The following is a 20,501-nucleotide window of genomic DNA, read 5'->3' on the forward strand; positions in this document are numbered from 1 at the left end:
GTATGTAGCCGTGTAGTGGATACTGTATGTAGCCGTGTAGTGGATACTGTATGTAACCGTGTAGTGGATACTGTATGTAGCCGTGTAGTGGATACTGTATGTAGCCGTGTAGTGGATACTGTATGTAGCCGTGTAGTGGATACTGTATGTAGCCGTGTAGTGGATACTGTATGTAGCCGTGTAGTGGATACTGTATGTAGCCGTGTAGTGGATACTGTATGTAGCCGTGTAGTGGATACTGTATGTAGCCGTGTAGTGGATACTGTATGTAGCCGTGTAGTGGATACTGTATGTAGCGGTGTAGTGGATACTGTATGTAGCGGTGTAGTGGATACTGTATGTAGCGGTGTAGTGGATACTTTATGTAGTGGTGTAGTGGATACTGTATGTAGCTGTGTAGTGGATCCTGTATGTAGTGGTGTAGTGGATACTGTATGTAGCAGTATAGTGGATACTTTATATAGCTCGCTGGCATCATTTTAAAGAGGAAAGAGAAACATGGAGACAAACGAGCTCTCTGCTATCACATAGCTAATGAGTTGAACTAGATCATTAGCCTGGGTGCTCTGCACAGCGTGCTCCAGCTGGAGGCGGGCGACAGCTATGGAAGGACGGATGTCACAAACAAGCAGCACACCAGGAAATAGCCTGGTCGCTTCATCTCCTGTCTCTCCCAAGCCTGAAAAGGGTGTGGTAGCAGCAAGAACCAGAGAGTCGATGCCCCAGGGAGTCGAGTGTATGAATATGTATTGTGCAAGACTCTTCTCCCTGATGTCAGTGTTTGAGACGACCTCTTAAAGGTCTAGAAATTGCTTTAGAACTGAGGCCCGAGGGGAGAAAGATGTGCATTTGACTCTGCTGGGTTTCATTTACAATGTGAATTATTTGTCAAAAACAAGCTAATTTCTAAAAAAGCCAAATGGGCAGATTTTCACAAAAGGCTATTATATAAAAATCAGTCTGCATTGTAATAAAAGTCTGTGTGAGTGAGCAGAGCTAAATTAAAAGGGATAGAGACTAGTGAGTTCCATTTTCTCTATTGTGTTTCCGTGAGATGGGTTGGGCAGGGGAGGATGGGCAGGAAGATGGAGAGAGTCCAGACAGTTTAGCAGTTCTGATAGCCTCCAGGTAGAAACTGACTCAGGATCCAGCTTTTCCAAGGGTGGGAAAAGATGCAGATGAGCCCAAGATATGACAGACGGAGGCTTTTCAGATAAATGGACGCATGAACGGGGCTGAGTAAGGCAGACAGAGGCAGGAGGATATTACACAAGAAAAGGTTGCCTGAAGTGAAGAGCGTGTCAAAGAAGTCATCACATGGCCGGAAAAGCCATCCCATATGGACAGACAACAGTATGTCCCAGACAGACAGACACAAAGTGCAGTTTAATCCAGACACCAGGCATCTCAGAGGCTCTATCTACAGCTGCACACATACATAATTTATGATTCAGTTTTGATGTGCCCATATACATTATTTTATTAAATTACCTAAATGTCAAAATAATGTACTTATGCATATTAAATAACATCCAGGGCAATAAATTTAATATGAGCCTGGTCGATAAGACAACACGGTGTTATGTATCTCCATCATTCAAACTGGGCACTTCCTGTTTATTTGCAACTAATAAAAATTGACCCTGGTACTTGGTTATGTCCATTTCAATATGGAAAATCTATTCATGTCATTAAATATTAGTTGAACTGTTTTTGAAAGTAATGCTTGTGTCTTTGCATCAAATACTAGTTAGAAGTTGTTAGCCACCATTCTATGAAAAATGAATGGCCCATTTAAACATTATATTTTTATGTATTTTTATACATTTTTACAAATTTAATACATTCATGAATTAAATATTTCAAATATTACAAAAAATAAATTGGTTTTTAAATCTCAAGATGTATAAGTGCAGAATGTGCTGATTCTAATATTCAACTGCTCTACCAACAAATTTCTTCAAAATTTTAGAAATCAATTTGTGTCCTAGTCAGTTCACTGAATAATGGTCCTCAGAGTTCTTGTTTCCTCCCGTACATGTCCATGTTGCTTAAACAAACACACATACACACACATGCACACACAAGTGCACACACACATACACATATACATGTGCACATACAAGCATGCACACACACCACACATACACCACACATACAACTCCCCAACACACACACAGGAACACACACACACACACACACACACACACACACACACACGGGGTCTTTGCAGTTGTGATTAGATAGCGAGATTCTCTCAGAGTGTCCTTAGAAGAGTTTGGCAAAGGGCAAAGAGCAAAGGGAGTGTCAGCATGGTCAGAAAGGCCACATGTCCACAAAGCCAGACTCGATGTGATCACAAGCCAAGAAGACCCAGCAGCCACCAGAAGATGAAACAGACAAGGAATGGATTCTCCCCAAAGTCTCCAGAGTCCCGTCAGTACCTTGATTGCAGCCCAGCCCACCTCCGGAATTATGACAGGATAAATCAGTGTCGTTGTGTGGTACAGCAGCTGCAGTCAACTCAGCAACAAGTAAATCGGTGACCGAAGAAGCAAGAATCACTCCATTTTGCCTCCTGCCAACTTCAGTTTCTTTTAAGTGATAAGGATTCTTTTTTCCTGTCTTCCACCCATCCCCCAATTCATACCACTGAAGTTTCTCCACAATACTCTCTATATTTCCAAGCCATTGGTCACTTCTGCCCTTCTGGTTGGTCTGAATGCAGGACTACTCAAGCCCCCTATGTTGAAGCCCCACCCCTTCCGCATGACCTGATTTGGAAGTTGTATTAGGCGAAGCTCTCTAGAGGAGCAGAGGGACCCATTAGATTAGCTTCCAAAGTAGGGTTGGTACTCCAACAGCAACCATGTCTCCACCAAGTCCAGGAGGGTGAGCAGGTCCTCTCTGGCAATGAAAGCCTAAATCGCCCTCAAACCATGGGCATTAACTCACGTCAGAAGTTAAAAGACCCCAGAGTCTGATGTAAATGGAGGATTACATCAGTGGTGCTACACATCCCCAGAAAGGCAGGGGCTGCAGGGGCGCACACTGCCCAGCTTTTGCTTCATTCAGACTTCTCTTTATCTGGAGCACCCATTTGGGGGGGGGGGTGTCACTCTGAAGGTGCCTCACCCCTGGCTAGTCACTGCTCCATATAACAGCCCTTTCTGGAAACATGCTACAGACTCTCAGTGTGTTTCATTACTCGTTGACATCACTTAGTAGAACTGACAACTAAGGCCAACCACCAGAGAGGAAGGTGGAGCCCTAACGGATGGCATTAGAGATTCGCCAGAAGCAACCATCTTTCAGCTGGCAACCAGCCAGCCAGATGGCTCAGTGGGGAAGGTGTTTGCCATCATGCTGGGCCTGACTTTGATGTTGGATTCCCAGCACCCCACCCATATGGTGGAAGGAGAGAACTAATTTCTCTCTTTAGGTATCCTCTAACCTCCATACATGCACACACAGGGGTGAGGGGGGGGGGGTGAGACAGACAGACTGACTGACTGATTGACTTTAAAATGTAATATGAACCAGGTGCACCCTCCCTCCCTATATATTTAATATGCTGGAACCGTCACTTTAACTATCCCTGCCTCTAGACCTGTGTAAATGAACTTCAGGTCTGTAGAAACCACCTGGTTTATGGTCTGTGCTCTCGCAGACCAAGTTCATGAGTTGGTCATCCTAGCAGCTCTCTGCCCAATGAACAGTCTCTTCCTGTTGAACACTCCCCTTCCTCTGATGCCTCATTTGTCTTCCTTCGCCGAGTTCATGCTTCTCAACTCTGATGTTCTGGTTTCCAAGGCGAATATTTCTATTTACCCTCTTTCTGGTAACCCAATCCATTTCGAAAGCCATGCATTTTTTCCTCAGGCTAGTAACCCAAATGCCTGTTCCTAGTGCAAACATCTCTCCAGGTTCATAGAACAGTCTTTGTCTAACCTCAGCTCAAATTCTCTTGCAAGAAAATATTCAAGACCCAAGTCTTGAATCCACTACATTCCCATCTCGGTACTGGAACCATCAACCAACAGTGCCAAGCAGAGCCAAGCAGAGTGAGACACTTTGTCATGCAGGTCATCAAAGATCCCGCCCTGTCTGCCTTCAACACTGCCCACTTCTGTACTTCTGATCACCCTCATCCAAATCTTAATTTCTTCTGTGGCTGAACTCCAGGGTCTCCTGTGTGAACATGGGGGCGGGGTCTTTCAAAGCATAAACAGGGTCTTGTACTTTCCTTGGTTTCACTCTTACCTTAGAAAGCAGTGTTTCCTTTGCATTTCGTTTTGGCAGATTCCCTCTCCACCCTTTGCTCCTACATCACCTTTCTTTTCCCCACACTTTTTTCTTTTTCTTTTTCTTTTTTGGTTCTTTTTTTCGGAGCTGGGGACCGAACCCAGGGCCTTGTGCTTCCTAGGCAAGCGCTCTACCACTGAGCTAAATCCCCAACCCCCCCACACTTTTTTCTTGGTGTTCCCTTTTGTTCACCCCCCAGTACCTATGGAAGGACCTTAAATGTCCCCCCTGTCACTGTGCCCCATAAAGTCCTGTGAATTCTGCTTTCTGCCAGCTCTGCTGTGTACGTCAGAACTCTGGTGCTGGGAAAATAAAGGGGAGGAAAGCAGGAGTGTGGAGGGAGGGTGGGGAGGAGGTAAGAAGACCAGCCCTTCGGAAGGGATTTTCTCCAAGAAATCTGTGGATCTTGCGCTTGGGCCTCTTCATCAGCGATTTAGCACTGAGAGCTGACAGACACCAAATGGACAGTGTCTTAGACCCCTTGGTAGCAACGCCGTGCAAATACTAGAAGCTTGTCATCAAGGCTGGAGCTGGTGTGCCTTTAAGAGTGGAGTCCTTTAGCTGGCCGAGATCCTCTTGTCTCAGATGTCCATGGAAAACTGATCTCAGACACCATGATCTGTAGCTGATGGAAGTGTAACCCCGGGCGCCTCATATTAATCCAGGATCTCTTCCAGATTAGAATGAGGATCAATCCAGAGCTGCTCTTCCTAGGCAGCAAGAACTGATACAACTGATCAGGGCAGGCTGACATATCCCATCCATAGAAGGAAGACCTGAGCCAGTGGGAGGACATATGGTGTTCTCCGTCTATGCTCCAAAGACATGTGGATGAGCTGTGCTGCTTCCAGGCCCTCCCTCCATCCTGTGTTCTAAGAAATGACCGACACCATCTGTAGACAGCACCAGAGTGTCTGGCAGCCCTCACTGGGAGCCAGGAGTCCAGGAGCCTTTGCTTTGATTTTCCCTTTCAGGAGCTGCCCTTTGACCAGCTCTCGCCTGCAAGCTGCAATTCCCCTGCTATGCCTGCTTCTCGTGGATTAGTTTGGGAAGGCTAAAGACGACATGTGTGACAATGCTTTGAACTTGCGAGAATCATTCACAGATGCAACCTATTATGGTCTGTCACACTACTAGTAGAGAACACACATCTCAGCAAATGACCCTAAGAGCATTCTCACTTGGCAACTTCAGTGAAAATCTCTGTGTAAAAAAGATAACCGTCTAATGCCTAACTGAGTCTGTCGTCATGAGGCCGGTGGACTTTAAACATCGGAGTCTCCCACGGCGTGAAGTATTCTTCCAGCATACATTTTGCAGACAGGATATTTTCTGCAGTTAAATTCCATGTTTTATATTTGTTGCGTGCATGGCTGTGCCGATTGTGCTCATGCTAGACCAACATCATCTTGAGGCGAAGACTGTAATGGGGTGACTACTTATGCTGCTAGTGAGGGCAGCTACTGGTGGAGTTTGGACAGTGGGGAATAGAAGACAAAGAGACATTTGTTTAAGCTTATCTTTCAGGTGATTGTTCTTGTCTGTTGCAGCTGAGAAAACTTAAAATCCAAAGAACTTAATTTCCTCTTCAGGAAATAACTAAGTGGGAAAGGTCTAGGTTTAACATAGTTCTCTCTACGTCTATGTTGTTGTTTTAAAAGGCACTGTGTCTTAGTGAAACGCTACTGCTGACATCCGTGATGCATACTGAATACAGTTCTGACATTCATGATGTGTACTGAATTCTGACATTCATAATGCATACTGAATACAGTTCAGGACCTTACAGAGGGTAAACCACCAACTTAGGTTTGAAGGCCCGATCTAGCTTTTTGTTGGAATAAATTTGTTGGTATCAAAAGGGACTTTGGAAAATACATCTTGAGGGCCTCACAGATAGCCAAGGATCAATGTGACACCACCATGTTCATCTGTGGGAAGAGAGGGTTGGGAATCTGCATGAAAAAAAAAAAAAAAAAGAAAGAAAGAAAGAAAGAAAGAAAGAAAGATAGGACTAGAGATATGGTTCAGCAGTTAAAAGTTCTTGCCGCTTTCCCAAAGGACCCAAGCTTCTTTCTTAGCATCCATGTTGGGCAGCTTGCAACTGTGGGTACTGGAGTTCCAAAGGGATCTGATTCCCTTGCTGGCCTAGTGGGCACCTTTAAACACACATGGCACACACAGGCACAGGCACGTGCACACATGTATGTAAGTAAATAAATAGGTAAATTACAAAAATAAGAAATCTTTACATCCATAAAATCCAATTGAGGAAGTGCTTGGAAGGTCTCTTTTCTAAATACTTGCTTTGTTAATTCCTCTCTGAATTGAATCGTGTGGCACAAATATAACACCATTTTTATTTCTCATTTATGAGTGGTCCCCAAATTTAGTCACACACTCCTCACATAGTAAGTCTTTTAAATGAGAATTTCAAGGTTCCTGACAAGACTTATTTATTGCACCAGCATTTACCACTTTAAAAATCCACCCCAACCCAAGGCAGTTCAGATACAATGGGTCCATTGAAAGACTGATGTGTGTGGGCCTTTCAAGGTTGATATTTTTAATCCTAGCATAACGTGGTCCTTATACTATTGAGTTACTTGATTTTTTTTCAATAGTACTGAATTACCAAAGTGACAGTTACTGAAAAGCCACAGATTTCTATAATTAGGACTCTAGTGGGTAACAGATCACATCCATGGAAAAATTTGTAGAAAGTCAGGGAAGAAAACATATCAAGCCGCTATCCCTTTCCAGTGCATGGCATTCGTGGTGCAAGTTTCTCCCAAAGCAGACATTATCTCTGAACCATAAGGACGTGAGGGTCCTCATGGCTATCCAGCTTTCCCCCAAGTCCACTGGAGTCACCTTCTGCTCTCGGCCACGTCTGTGAAGATCTGGCAGCTTCTCTAGAAATCTCTGCACAAACTATGGACGATTTGCTGCTTCCGAGTGTGGTCATTCATAAGAGACATTGCTCTGTTGTCCTAAAGGGAAGCCCATTACTAATGCAGACTGTCAGCTTCCCTGTGTTAAACAACTCATCTGGAGTCTAAACAGACAACACGAACATCACCCTCGATGTAAAAACAGAGAAATATTATGACACATGGCAGTGGCATAGCTCAGTGCTAGAAAGTTACATGAAGATGTGACTGGGCATATTTAAAAACTCATCGTGAAAACAAATAGGTTAAGGATTGTGTGTAAATCTGGGGACAGAACTCAGTGGAAGAGCTCTCTCTTGCCGTCTTGTATGAGACCTTACTTAGGTTCAAGCCTTCAAATAAAGAGAAAAACAAAACCCTATAAATGAAAACCAAGTGAAGAAATACGAGCTGTTAGGATATGTTCAGTGTACAGTTTATTCTTGGAAACATCTTTAGAAACCATGTTAACAGTGGTAAAAATACAGGACCTGCACTCCCAGAATCCCAGCACTCCGAAGGAAGGCTGAGGCCGGAGGGTTGCTGAATTTAGCGCCAGCATGAGCTGTATAACTAGCTACTACGGTCTATCCTGGACTGTCTATTGAGACTTTGTTTAAATAAATAAATGTGAAACAAGGTTTGTCATCTAAGGTTTGTCAGTATCTTTTCTGAAAGGCAGTCTCATTTAGATACTGATTAGATGAAACTCTTAAAAATAATTATTCTATCGACCCAAGGTATGATTATTTTTAGCAGGACTGTAGTGATGGAAAACTCATTTAACTAGGGTCCAGACATGCTTGTTGTGGCTTTTCTGATTTACTTCAGGAAATAAAACTGAATTTTATGCAGTCATGGGCAAAACTGATCAGTTGAAATCGCAAGCTCTCCCATCCAACTTTTCAAGAATGAAAGGATATACTGACACATAGGGCAGAGCAGCACATAGTAGGTCCACATGAAAGCTTCCTATGAGTTGGGGGTGCACATGATAGTGATGAAAGACTGAAACATTGTCGGTATATCTGAACAAAATAAACCCTGAGGAAGCTCTACTGCTTGAAAACATGTGAATTTGGCCAAATTGAATATCAGCTTTAATCAAGGGTTGTTTTACCCATGTGCCTTGTAGAGACCTATAGGAAAATGCATAGAGTGACCAGCCTATGTTCTGTGGGTCTTCCTGCCTCTGGGTTAGAGCACTCAGTAGTTTGGAATGATAGGCAATTTGGGTGGAAATTAGTATTTTCAGTTGTTGAGACCATTTCACAGGAAGAATCTGTTTAACCCGTTCCTGGGCATTGGCTTTCTCTGATGCTCTCCCATATGTTTGTAAGGTCTGGGCAGGGGAGGATCTCTGATGTTTTAAACTTTTGAGGAACAAAAGAAAAAAGGGTGTGTTTACTTGAAATTTGCAATTCAAAGTTAAATTGTAAAACTGACACAAAGGGTGTTCTAGGCAGTGGATTAATTTCTCTCAGGTAGCGTTTACTAATGACTGTGTGAATTCTTGTTCAAATGACACTCAGCTGGTAAGTTTTATACTAAGAGAGTTTTTCCTGTGTTGTTTTCCTTTGACAGCCCACTTTTCCTGTAGGTCCCACCATAGGGACAAATGCGGCCATTAGCTTTGCTCCTTACTTAGCGCCTGTCACCCCTGGAGTGGGGTTAGTCCCAACAGAGGTTCTACCCACCACACCTGTCATTGTTCCGGGAAGTCCGCCGGTCACTGTCCCGGGCTCAACTGCAACTCAGAAACTTCTCAGGACCGATAAACTGGAGGTATTTCAATTATGTTTGTGTTTGGAGGTGCATTAGACGATAGAAGTGTGTGTCTATGAGAGTGCATGAATGCTCGTGAAATAACTTCATCCTGCAGAAAAGCCCATGTTCGAGCACACGCTGCTGCAACCCCATGTATTCGTAATTCTGTGCTGTAAAATGAATGCCCCATATAAAGGAAATTAGCCCAGAGGCAAAGAACAATATAAGCAAAAGTCAGCTGCTTGGGTTTTATGTATAAGGATAAAATATTAAGCTAGGCATGGTGGCTTGTGTCTCTAGCCACAAGACCAGGGAGTTGAAGGCCAGAGCAGACTACAGAGCAGTGCATGGTCTCTGTGGGCTACAGAGTGAGACCCTGATAGAATATGGACGTCACCAGGATGTAAGCCACAGAGCTGGCTCTTGGTCTTAAGTGCTGTGCACAGCAGCAATGGCGTTTAGTAGACTCTGGAAGTCCGGGAAATGGTCAGAACCCCAACAGGTCAGGAAGATGGGGCGCTCAAAGTGAATAGGATTTGAGCCCCTGGCAGTTCTATGAATGAGGTGTGGATGCTGTCCTGTGTCTTAAAGGCTTTATTGGTAAGTAGGAGTCAATGTGGTTATTGATATGTTGCCTTTAAAGTAAATCCGGATGTCCTCTGATATTCAAAAGGATTCAGTGCGTGTATTTTTACACATCCACTTTTACATTTGGATCAGGCAAATCCTCCCAGACGTGGTTGAATAAATTTTTCTTTAATCAGGGCCAAGGGTTTTCCTTTTGGTCTTGCTTCACTATCCCGGTGCCCGATAGTGGGGCATTCCATATGGTTATGGAAGATTCTGATAGATTTCTGAAAGGCTTCCTTCCATTCCGTTATTGATTAGAATTGTTAGGTAATTTCTGTAAGCTTAGAATACAGACCTGTTAAGGGATCTTCTTCTAGTGTGCATTCATTTAAAAACTAACCAAGTGTATCTTGGGGGCAAGAAATGTTTACTGCCTAGCCCCTGGCAAATGCTTTAGAATTTAGGATGCCAAACTGCAAATATCTTCAGAACTACATCTTCTCACTTAGTTTACCCAAAGTATATGGATCTGTCAATGGAGAGAACTTAAACTGGTCACTAATATTTGGGAGACTTTAGGCTAGCCTAGGGCTACTGAGATCTGTCCTGAGAGTTTTGGCCTCCTCCTGCTGGGGCTGAGGGAGCTTAGGTGCTCAGGATATGACAGCAAAAACCAAATACAATGAGAAAGGTTGGGAACTAAAGGTCTTTTCTACAGGATTGGTAGACAAGGTACCTGTGACTTGAAGATGACCTTAACAGATCAGTCTGTCCAGTACATACCAGGAAGGACATCCGCTGCACACAGAACATCTGTGAACTCCAGCTATACCTGACAGGGTCAGATAGTCAGGACTCAGAGCTTTGATAACCCTGGATGTGGTGATCCAGCTCCTGGGAAGAAGAGGCCTGTGAATTGGCAGTTCAAGGCCAGCCTCTGCTACGTGGTGACTCCAGAGCTAACCTTGGCTCTCTGAGATTCTGTTGAAAGACAGAATGAGCAAAACCAGAATCTAGGTGGCTATCTGAGTAGATTTTAGTTTAGAAATGTTTGTGACTGGTGGTGAGACATTGGCCAGTACTCAGACAGAAAGAAATTGGGGACGACTCTGAGATTCAACCTATACTCACCTGTCAACCTAGCTTGGCCACAGGTCAGTGAAATACTTTCTTGGAAATGACTGGCTTTCACAGACTTGAGCTTCCTATCTCTGTCCCTTCAGCAACATCGCTGGTGACCAGGAAAAAAACCAATGCTTACACTTACTGGCTGTGGGACTGGAGCCCAGGAGAAGCAATTTCACAATTCTTTGAGCTCCTTCCTGCTGATATTTATAGCAGGGATGAATTACATAAGTAATATAAGTTGGCTTTTCTTACTTCATAAGGTCTAGAATGAAGAGTACTCTTGATGTCTACGGAATGCATCTGTGTAGTAAAATCCTGGCTCACTATAGGTTTCAGAGGATAGAGAAGTTCAGTTGTTTGACCTCAACGTTTTTTAACTTCTCTGTTCTTTGTTTTCTTTTTTCTCTTGCTGCATTTCTCTCCATTCCTGTCTTTTTTACCTTTCTTCTTCTTCTTTGCGAGCGATCAAAAATACTACAGTGAGTTTAAAAGGAAAGTTCTGATGTCACAAGCGCTTAGTGATGTCCTGAGATGGTGGTTTTACCTGTGATACCTTTGTAGGGGGTGGGCGCAGGAATCTCCACAGTCAGGAGCTTTGCCCCCATCCTCAGGGAGGTGAACAGATGGGCATTTCCTCAGAACTGTCTATACACTGTGGTAGCTTGGTGTACAGGCTAACCATCCTTCTGTACCAGGAACATAGAGCTCCCCAGAGGTACTGTCTGAGGAGGGGGGAGAGCGCTTGTAAGATGTAGGTAGATAGAGGGACTAGAGAGAACCTGAAGGGAAGAAAGGGGGAAGAAGGGGAGGGGAGAGAATGAAAAGTAAATAAAAAGAAAGTGTGTGTGAATTACATCACTGTGGCCACATAAGCATAGTAAAAAGGAGGGTAGGATGACAGTAAGTAGATGATTGCTTCATTGATTGATTGATAGACAGACATGCGCACGCGCTCGCGCGCACACACACACACACACACACACACACACAGATGTGTGTGCTACTTGATAGGTACATATATGCACCTGTTGTAAAACTGTTGCATTCAAAAGCGTAAGTAGTAATGGAAACAAGTATGCTATACCTTGAAGAAACAGTGGTAGCTTTGTTCAGTTATTTTTTTCTTTGCCCTTTTAGGAAAAGAACAAGTTTCAGAATAATTTCTCCATTTCAATATTTACCCTAGAAAGGGGGGGGGGACAAAACCCAAATTAATTCTTTAGCAATTCCAGTAACTTGGGTTCTAGATCATAACAGTTTTACCTTTGGAACCTAAAGACACCATGAAGGGAAGTCTCCTTATCCTCCTCCTCCTTCTGATCCTTCTCCTCTTCCTCCTTCTCCTCTTCCCCCTCCTCCTCCTGCCCCCCAGTCCTCCTGATCCTCCTCTCCCTCCTCCTCCTTCTCTCCCCCTCCTGCCTCTCCTGGTCCTCTGCCCACCTCCCCCTCGTTGGTGCGGTGGCCACAGGCTTTCTTCTGCAGCTCTCTGCTCTTTCCTGTTGTCTCAGGTATGCAGGGAGTTCCAGCGAGGAAACTGTGCCCGGGGAGAGACAGACTGCCGCTTTGCACACCCGGCAGACAGCACCATGATCGACACAAACGACAACACCGTAACCGTTTGTATGGATTACATAAAGGGGCGTTGCATGAGGGAGAAATGCAAATATTTTCACCCTCCTGCACACTTGCAGGCCAAAATCAAAGCTGCGCAGCACCAAGCCAACCAGGCCGCGGTGGCCGCCCAGGCAGCCGCGGCCGCGGCCACAGTCATGGTAAGTGCGCCGGCCCTGCCCGCACCGCTGCGCCTCCCATGCCGCGGGTGGTGCTTGCGGGTGGGAAGGAGCTGTGCCTCGGACAGCTGGGAGACAAGGCTGCCATTCCCGCTGCTCCGCTGCCTAAGCTCTGTTGTCATCCCCCACCCCTTCTTGTTTTGTTCTGTTTTGCCCTTCCTTCCCTTCACAATAACTAAATCCCCAAGGTGCAGGGAACCCAGGATGTGGGAACTCTGTCCCCTCTGCAATCTGGCCTCTGAGCCTCCCCAATCATTACTGGCATCCTGGGCCTTGAAGTGAACCCGAAGACTGGCAGGAACTCAGGAGAGCGGACAAAGCAAGTGATACAGCCTACTGCTGAAGTCAGTCCCTGGGGTGACCCTCAGAAATGCACAGCAACTAGTGACCCTGTCATTTGGTAGCTTCTCCTCCCACTGCCCCCTGACTGTGCTGCCTGCCAACAGCTCCAGAGATTTCAAGCACAGCAGCAACTCAGTAAAGGATGAAAATGGAATTGGGCTAGCTGGCGCTAAAAAAAAATGAACTAAAAGACATATAGCCCAGGCTAGCTAGCCCTTTAATTCTCCTCACTGTCCCTCGGGAACCAATTCTGCTCCAGAATCTCACAGCCTCCAGCTGCCCCTTGGCCACAGGAATCATTGTCATTTTGACCTCCTAGGAGCCTATGAGGACTCCTGAATCTTAAGGCTCACCCAGAGTCTCAGGATCAGAAGTTTAATTTTTAAAAAATAAATACCCTGTTAGGGACTGGAACGATAGCTCAGTGGTTAAGTGTGGACAGTCTTTGGGAGGACTGCAGTTGGCATCCATCACCACCCATATCAGGTGCTCACAATAGCTGTACTCCAGCTCCAGGGGGATCCGACTCTTAGCAAATGCAGACACAGACACACACATACACATAACATTTGAAACCTCATAGGTGTTTGGCATGCACGTTGACGTTTGAGAATCACGTATCCAAACTGCCCCTCAAGTTTGGCTACATTTAGGAATCAACTGAATGGTTTGGGAAGGATCTACCATCGATGCCTAACCCCAAAGCAGCTCGGCGAAGTGCACCAGGCCCAGGCCCTCTGAATCTTCAGGGCAACCCGAGTGCACAGCAAACAGCTGAGAGCCAGGGCGCTAGGCTGCAGACATTTCTAATGAGTTTACTTTAAAGCAAGACATCCCGCTCATCAGAAGTCTTTAAATGTACAGTGGGCACATCACATCCACTCACAGAACCCATTTAGGGCCTGCCAGCCCTCAAGCACCCGCTGGGTGGAGTGAATGGATGAGGCTGGTTGCTTTGCCCTCCAAGAGTAAACAACTGTGCTTGTCAGCACGGACACAGTGTGGTGGGCTCAGGGGAGAAGGAAGGACACCGAGGCCAATCCTCCGGAGACAGGACTTCAGAGATGGAAGGGACCTAAAAGCATAGTCTAGGTGCTGGAGAAATGGCTCAGTGGTTAAGACCACTGGCTGCTCTTCCAGAGGACCCAAGTTCTATTCCTAGCACCCATGTGATTCACAACCATCTCTAATTCTGGTACTCGGGCACCCAGAGCCCTCTTCTGTTCTCCATGGGCACCGCACGTGGTTCAGACTGTATCTCTCTAGTGTCTTGGGTCCTTTCTAAGTTTTCAGGCAGTACACTGAGCCTCTCCATTCCTGTACACATGGAGCCAAATTCATTTTATAAGCCACACTAGGAACTTAGGGCACTTCCTGACCTAACCAGGACTCTGCTATTGAGACGATAGCTTAACTGGCCAAGTTGACTTTTGTGTATCATAACACTTTCAAGAAAGAGAGAAAGACAGGGCTTGGGACCTGTTGGGGACTGTTACCAGGCCTGTCTCCCCTTTCTCCCTTCCATCCCCCTTGGCACGTCATTTCTACTCTCATAGGCCAACCTCTCCCCATGGCACAGTGATCTGTAGGGACACATTCTTACACCTGATGAGAGAGAAAACAATGTTTTCAACAAAGGCTCTAATTAAGAGGGAAAATCATTGCCAGTTGTCACCTTCATGGCTATATCTGGACGGTCAAAGTGATAGGAACCGATTACCCTGGGTCACAGCGGCCGTCTTTCAGCCTGAGACGTGATTAGCTCTGGAGATGAGTAAGGAAACATTTGTCCCTCTCACTCAAATATCTGTGGAGATTAAAATCACGGTAGTCACGGCGACTGTCGTGCTCAGCCCTGACTTTGTCATGCTGTGGTTATACGTGCTAGAAGTCGGAGTTCCAATGCACACAATCAATACCAAATCCAGTCCTGACGGGGCAGTGTGCAGAATCTATGTCCATGGTAGGCAACTCGGGGTGGTAGAGACCTGAGCAGAAGTGTCCGTTTACCCAAAGCCTCACAGTATGAGGCTGCAGCGAGCGAGCTCTGCCACAGGCCCTCCTCCACATTCTCACGTAAGCTCATCAGAATGCAGGGGGGTTACTGCAGTGGTGCTGCGAGAGTCAGTTACCATAGTTTCTTGGATTGTTACACTGTGCCCAAATTTGGAGTGCTGAGCAGTCACGGGATTTCGGAGGCGACGGAAATCGATGTAGTTTCAGAACAATGCCAGCACCTTTGTGACAGTGATGGGAAGATTGCTGAACCTGTCATGTCTTTCTAGTTAATGGGAGGGGCTCATTTGAAAACCAGCCTAGGTACAGTTTGATGAATCTTACAGTCAAGATTACACAGAACACCAGCAGAAAGACTATTATCCTATTTCCTTATTTAGAGGGACGGATGGAGAACTGGGTGCAGCTGAAAATGTTAACATCTGCTCATCTGACTTCCTTAGCCAAGGACAGCACACTTCTATGATGTAGGTTCTTGTTATTGTCCAGGGACTTCCCACCTTACTTTAGACAGTCAGGCATTAAGAAAGAATTTAAAGCTCCGACTCTTGAAAAGAAGAAGCATTTGTCTCCATTTGAGCCTTATTCTCTCATAACACCTCTTAAAATACGAGCATCTCTCAGGAGAAGTTTTCAGAGGTGAGAATGAGTGCCTCGGAGCTGCGCCCTTCGTTGGCTTTAACACAAAGGGCGTTTGATCTTCACGTGCACTCTCTGTTCACATAAACCAAGATGGAACTGGTTTGTGAAAGGAAATGGGACTGGCTGCTGTCTGCCACAGAAGTGTCCATTGTTCCGGAAAGCACTCACCGGAACTCCGAGCGCACGCTTCTGCCTGCCTCCCTTTATGACCGTAAACCAGCACTTCTGATTGTTTCCCCTGGCTCCCCTGACCTCTCCGTCCTCGCCTCTGATGCTGGCCTGGATGGTTGTTCTCACCTTGACCTGCAGTGTGACGGTGCCTTGACTGTGAAAAAGAGATCTCAGCCTCTCGTAGAGTCACTTCTGTCCATCCACTCAGACCGAGGCCTCAGAGGACCAGTGAAGGAGAAAAGACCAGCAAGAAACAAGACCAAGTATCTGGCATGCAGTGGAGCTACGGTTAAATTGCCAAACAGACTCCTAACACACACACACAAAACACAAACACACACACACACACACACACACACACACACACACACACACACACCACACACGGGGCTGCTCAGGTTTGGTCGCTCTCTGTGGGTGAACATTCGGTGCAGACATTCTCACCTGTGGTGGTAGCTGTGTGCCAGCAAGCCTGTGGTGACACCTATACAGACTTCTTTAAAATAGTCTCTGTGTGTGCCGGATGTAATTAAAATGCTTAATATGTATGTATATGTATTAAATACATACGTGTATTATGTATGAAACCCTTCATACTTGAAAACCTCAATGCATCTTAGAAGAAAACTGCATCTAATGATAGAAATATACCGTGCAGTGGGAAAGGGAGAAATGTCGCTGTTCTCACTTTACCCTAGCTTCCTGAGTCACTCTAAAGTGTAAAAATTAGGTTTTGACAACCTAAAAGAAAACCCAGACCATTAGGCATCCATATGACAGCCGTAAAAAGGGATTCTTAGCATTACTTACCCTGCCTGGAGAACTCACTGAAGGATGCTCTGTTGTATCAAAGCTGTGTTCCCTCCCGTGTACCAGCCTTTGAGACTCTTCCAGAAGGCAAGTCAGAAAAGACCCACCCATCAGGAAATTCGTTTCCAAAATCCCAAGGGCTGGAAAAGTGGGAGACTTGAGACCGAAAGTTAAGGACAGACTTTGGACTCTGCCACCTGATGAGCATTCTGGGTACTCTGCGAGAGCAGCCGTGGAGCCCTCTTCAGTGAACCACGACTAGCTGGGGCTCAAAAAACACAAGCCTGTGAGGGCCAACGGGAAGGCCCAGTGATCAGCCATTTACTCCTGATGACCCCAGGTCAATCCCTGGGACCCACAGCTTGCAAGGCTGACTGTCTCCCCTAGTCATCCTCTATCGGCCACATACCTGCCACCTTGCCTATGTGTAGCTGTGCGCACACACACACACACACACACACACACACACACACACACACACACACAGTAAAGCAGACCCTGCATCAGTTAACACTGTGAAGCTGTACAGGGAGGAAAGATTTAAGTGGAATCATGGAAGTTTATTGAACTTACATTTAATAATATCCAGGAGTTGCTTGGCACTGTGGCTCATGCTTGTAATCCTAGCATTCTGGAGGGCTGGTGCAGGAGAATTGCTGTGAGTTCAAGGCCAGTCTGGACTAAAAAGTGAGACTGTCTCAAAAACAAAAGAGTTTGGGGCTGTTTTTGTTTTCAATATTCCGTTTTCTTTGCTCAATCTATCATTCGATGACCTTTATCCAAGCTGCCTTCTAGAGCATTCTATTCCCTGTTGGGGATTCTCTGCCTGCAGTTCCTTTCACCTTACTTCTAGTCTCTTTCTCAAAGTTCCATCGCTCCCAAGCTATCTTCTCTCACCTTTTTAAAATCCGGAATCATGGGATGCTGAGCCAAGGAGAATGGCATTAATTGTTCCCACCTTGAGGGCAAAGCACCATCTCCTTTCGATTCCAACAGCATCATTCTCCCACAGAACTTCAGACTGAATTTTATCAGACAAACCTTGGGGATTTACCTATTGTGCTAACCATAAAGGGGGATGGTCATTGTTCCCGTTTGCACTGAAGCTGCTTCCTGGGCTTCTGTATTCTCACAGGATCCAAGCATAGACTCTCCCCACTTTTTAACAGCCAGAAAGAAGAGGTTTTTTTGTTTTTTGGTTTTTGTTTTTGTTTTTTCCATTGAGGTCTAAATCCATATCCAATACTACCTTGGTTGTTTAAATGAAGCTATCTTCCCAGAAGTACGGTTGTAAGCTGAAGGCAGCGTTCCGCTTGTCTGAAGGCAGCGTTCTGCTTGTCTGAAGGCCATTCAGTCCCTGCTATTTTAGCTGCTTGTTCTAGTGAAAGCCCCACTTGTCACCAACCTGATAACCCCTGATCGTAGCTAAAAGTACAGATAGTATTGCTAAAGAGAAATCATTTTAATACCCAAGGATGTGAAATGCCTTTTTAAAGGGTATTTTCTTAGAATAATCCGGTAAGTTGTTTGAAATAAATTATCATTTCAAATGTAGCAGAAACAGAACGGATGATAAGTTAGTTATTTAGAAATGAAGCAGAGTAAAAGTGAACGGTTGGGAAAGTTCCTGTTTAAATTCAAATTAATTGTCTGAGGTCTGGGACCTTCACCCACATGCTGAGACCCACCCTAGCAGAATGAAGACAGGAACTGAGGCAATTTCCCGTGTGATTCAGCCAAAAAATAACGACCCAAACCCAAACAGTTTTTTTGCGTAAATAACCTTGTGTTTGAATATTTTTTGCCTGAATTTTTTTGGCTCAGTTTGCCACTTCATTTTGTTAGGTTCATCTGAATCAAAGCATAGCTAAATGAAGATTTTTTTTCAATTGGGATGCACTTGATTTCTTTATATAACTTGATTATGTTATATCGGAACTAACTTATCAGATGTTCTTCTGCCCTACGGTCCTTAAAAGTTTTGCATCCCCCCTCCCCGCCCCCTGAAGCAATAAAAAAAAAAAAGTGCTTATGGTGTGTATGCAAGCTGCTGTTTTAATTAACTTTCCTGAATTTCAAACATCTATATTTTACTCTCTTATATGCTTTTAACTAAGGTACAGTAGATGCATTTTTTGCTTCGATACTAATTTAAGGTGTAATATTCATTTCTTTAGAGAACATTTTTGTTGTTGTGCATGCCTAGTGTTTTGTACGTTGTATATTGCATTCAGAATATTTTTTTCCTTCTCACCTATCCACAATGCAATGCCGTTCCCATGATGCACCTCTGCTTGCTGTTTACCTGTATGTTAATTCGCTTGAATCCCATTGGCCCACTGCCATCATGTGCTCGCTGCCTGTTATTAAAAGACTCAGTCGACTGCCAAAGCACTGAAGCGACCTCTCGAAGCAACTGTAGACCTGGTACTTTGACCTTTCACCTTTCGCTTTGCATGTAGCTTTTCAGAGAACCAGCTGAGATTTGTATGTAAAATACTGGTTGCAGCCAATCATTATTATTAATTTTAAAGTGGAGGATTTCAATAAGGTGTTTAGTCATCTCATTTGCATACGTAATCTGGGAAATAAATATTAAATCTAACAAAATTTTAATACCTTTTCCAAAAGGAGTGAAGCAAATTTAAATTATGTGGCTCAGAGAAATGCTCATTGTAATTCTTATTAACCTTTAAATTCAAGAAACTGCCATTCAGTTAAAGAATAGATATTAATAATAACACAAATGTTCCTTTTTCCCCCTTAGTGTAGTTTAACCCGTTTAAAAAAAAAAAGCTGAAGCCATTTTTTTCCATTGTTGCTTGATAGCTTTTCTTTTCCTTAGTTGAGATGCTACTGTTTTTTGGGTTACAGAATTCATGCTTCCGCTCTCAATAACAAACTCTCACTCATTCAACATTGCCGCTGTTTAAATTAAGGTGCATGGCAGAGGCATCTCCTTAGCTGTCGTTTTTTTAAAGAGAGAAAGGAAAGAAAGAAAGAATGTTGCACTTGGTGATCTCTGTGGACCTGGAGCCCACCCTTGCGTTAAGTTGGACACATCTTATCGAATTCTTCCCTTGCAGGCCTTCCCTCCCGGTGCTCTTCACCCTTTACCAAAGAGACAAGCACTTGAAAAAAGCAACGGAGCCAGCACGGTCTTCAACCCCAGCGTCTTGCACTACCAGCAGGCTTTGACCAGTGCGCAGTTGCAGCAACACACGGCGTTCATTCCCACAGGTACGTGCCCTTACTCTCCACGTCTGTGTCCTGTGTCCTTCTGGTCATGTGCTTTCTTCTCATTTCTTTAAGCTGTTTGGTGGCATCTAGTTTGCATTTAGAAGGTGCAAATACAGGGTGGCCCACCACAGCCATGGCTACCTAGGCCTGTTGACCTGGCTTTGAGAGCTAAAGGCAGTTAGCATTCTAGAGCCAAGTGTTTGGTGGGATTTAGCTTGAGAGACAGGGAGCAGGTTAAAGCTTTGGGTCTCTTCTATTTATGCAAGCCCGGTAAAGCAGTTTATGTAAGCAAGATTTTTCTTTATATGAGATAATTGAAATTTGTCCTTAACACTCAATGACCTAAAAACATAAATTCCAGTAAATACTAACCGTTTTCTTCCTGCTTCTATTCAGAGCACTAAAAAGGCTAAGGCTACTCAAATGAAAGCAATCTCGTATCTTTATATCCATTCTCTCTCTCTCCATCCTTCTCCACTCTCACCAAGTTCACAACTTATCTGGGGTGCTTGCCCTCCATTTCTAAGCCAATGAGTGACAAGAGGAGGGGCTAGCATCCCTCAGCCCACCACTCGCTAGAGACCATCTGATAACCTCAGGGTCTCATGGGCAAAAGGGTCTTCATGAATTCCTCATCCAGTGGACTGTTTTACAAATGAGAAAACTGAGGCCCCCCCACAATAATGAGAAGTGACTTTCCAAGGTGGCAGAGCTGACACAAACACCAGGCTGCTGTTCCAGTGCCTGGTTCCATTTACATAACATTATACCACCTCCACTGGCCCCT

At 44.8% G+C, this 20,501-nt stretch overlaps 1 protein-coding gene across 14 annotated transcripts in view; it reads left to right on the forward strand.

The window, feature by feature from the left end:
* Positions 1-20,501, forward strand: part of Mbnl2 (muscleblind-like splicing regulator 2) — a 157,694-nt gene that overhangs the window by 104,533 nt on the left and 32,660 nt on the right. For 8 of the 14 annotated variants that reach the window (XM_063274622.1, NM_001415045.1, NM_001415047.1 and 5 more), the window contains exons 4-6: positions 8,823-9,023; positions 12,212-12,475; positions 19,561-19,714. In XM_063274622.1, coding sequence (XP_063130692.1) covers positions 8,823-9,023; positions 12,212-12,475; positions 19,561-19,714 — 619 coding nt within the window. Of the gene's footprint in view, positions 1-8,822; positions 9,024-12,211; positions 12,476-18,847; positions 18,902-19,560; positions 19,715-20,501 lie in introns of all 14 variants that reach the window. The other 6 variants (XM_063274619.1, NM_001415043.1, NM_001111064.2 and 3 more) reach the window with 1 other exon arrangement.

Source organism: Rattus norvegicus, chromosome 15 (genome assembly GCF_036323735.1).
Source record: "Rattus norvegicus strain BN/NHsdMcwi chromosome 15, GRCr8, whole genome shotgun sequence".
Lineage (NCBI taxonomy): Eukaryota > Metazoa > Chordata > Mammalia > Rodentia > Muridae > Rattus > Rattus norvegicus.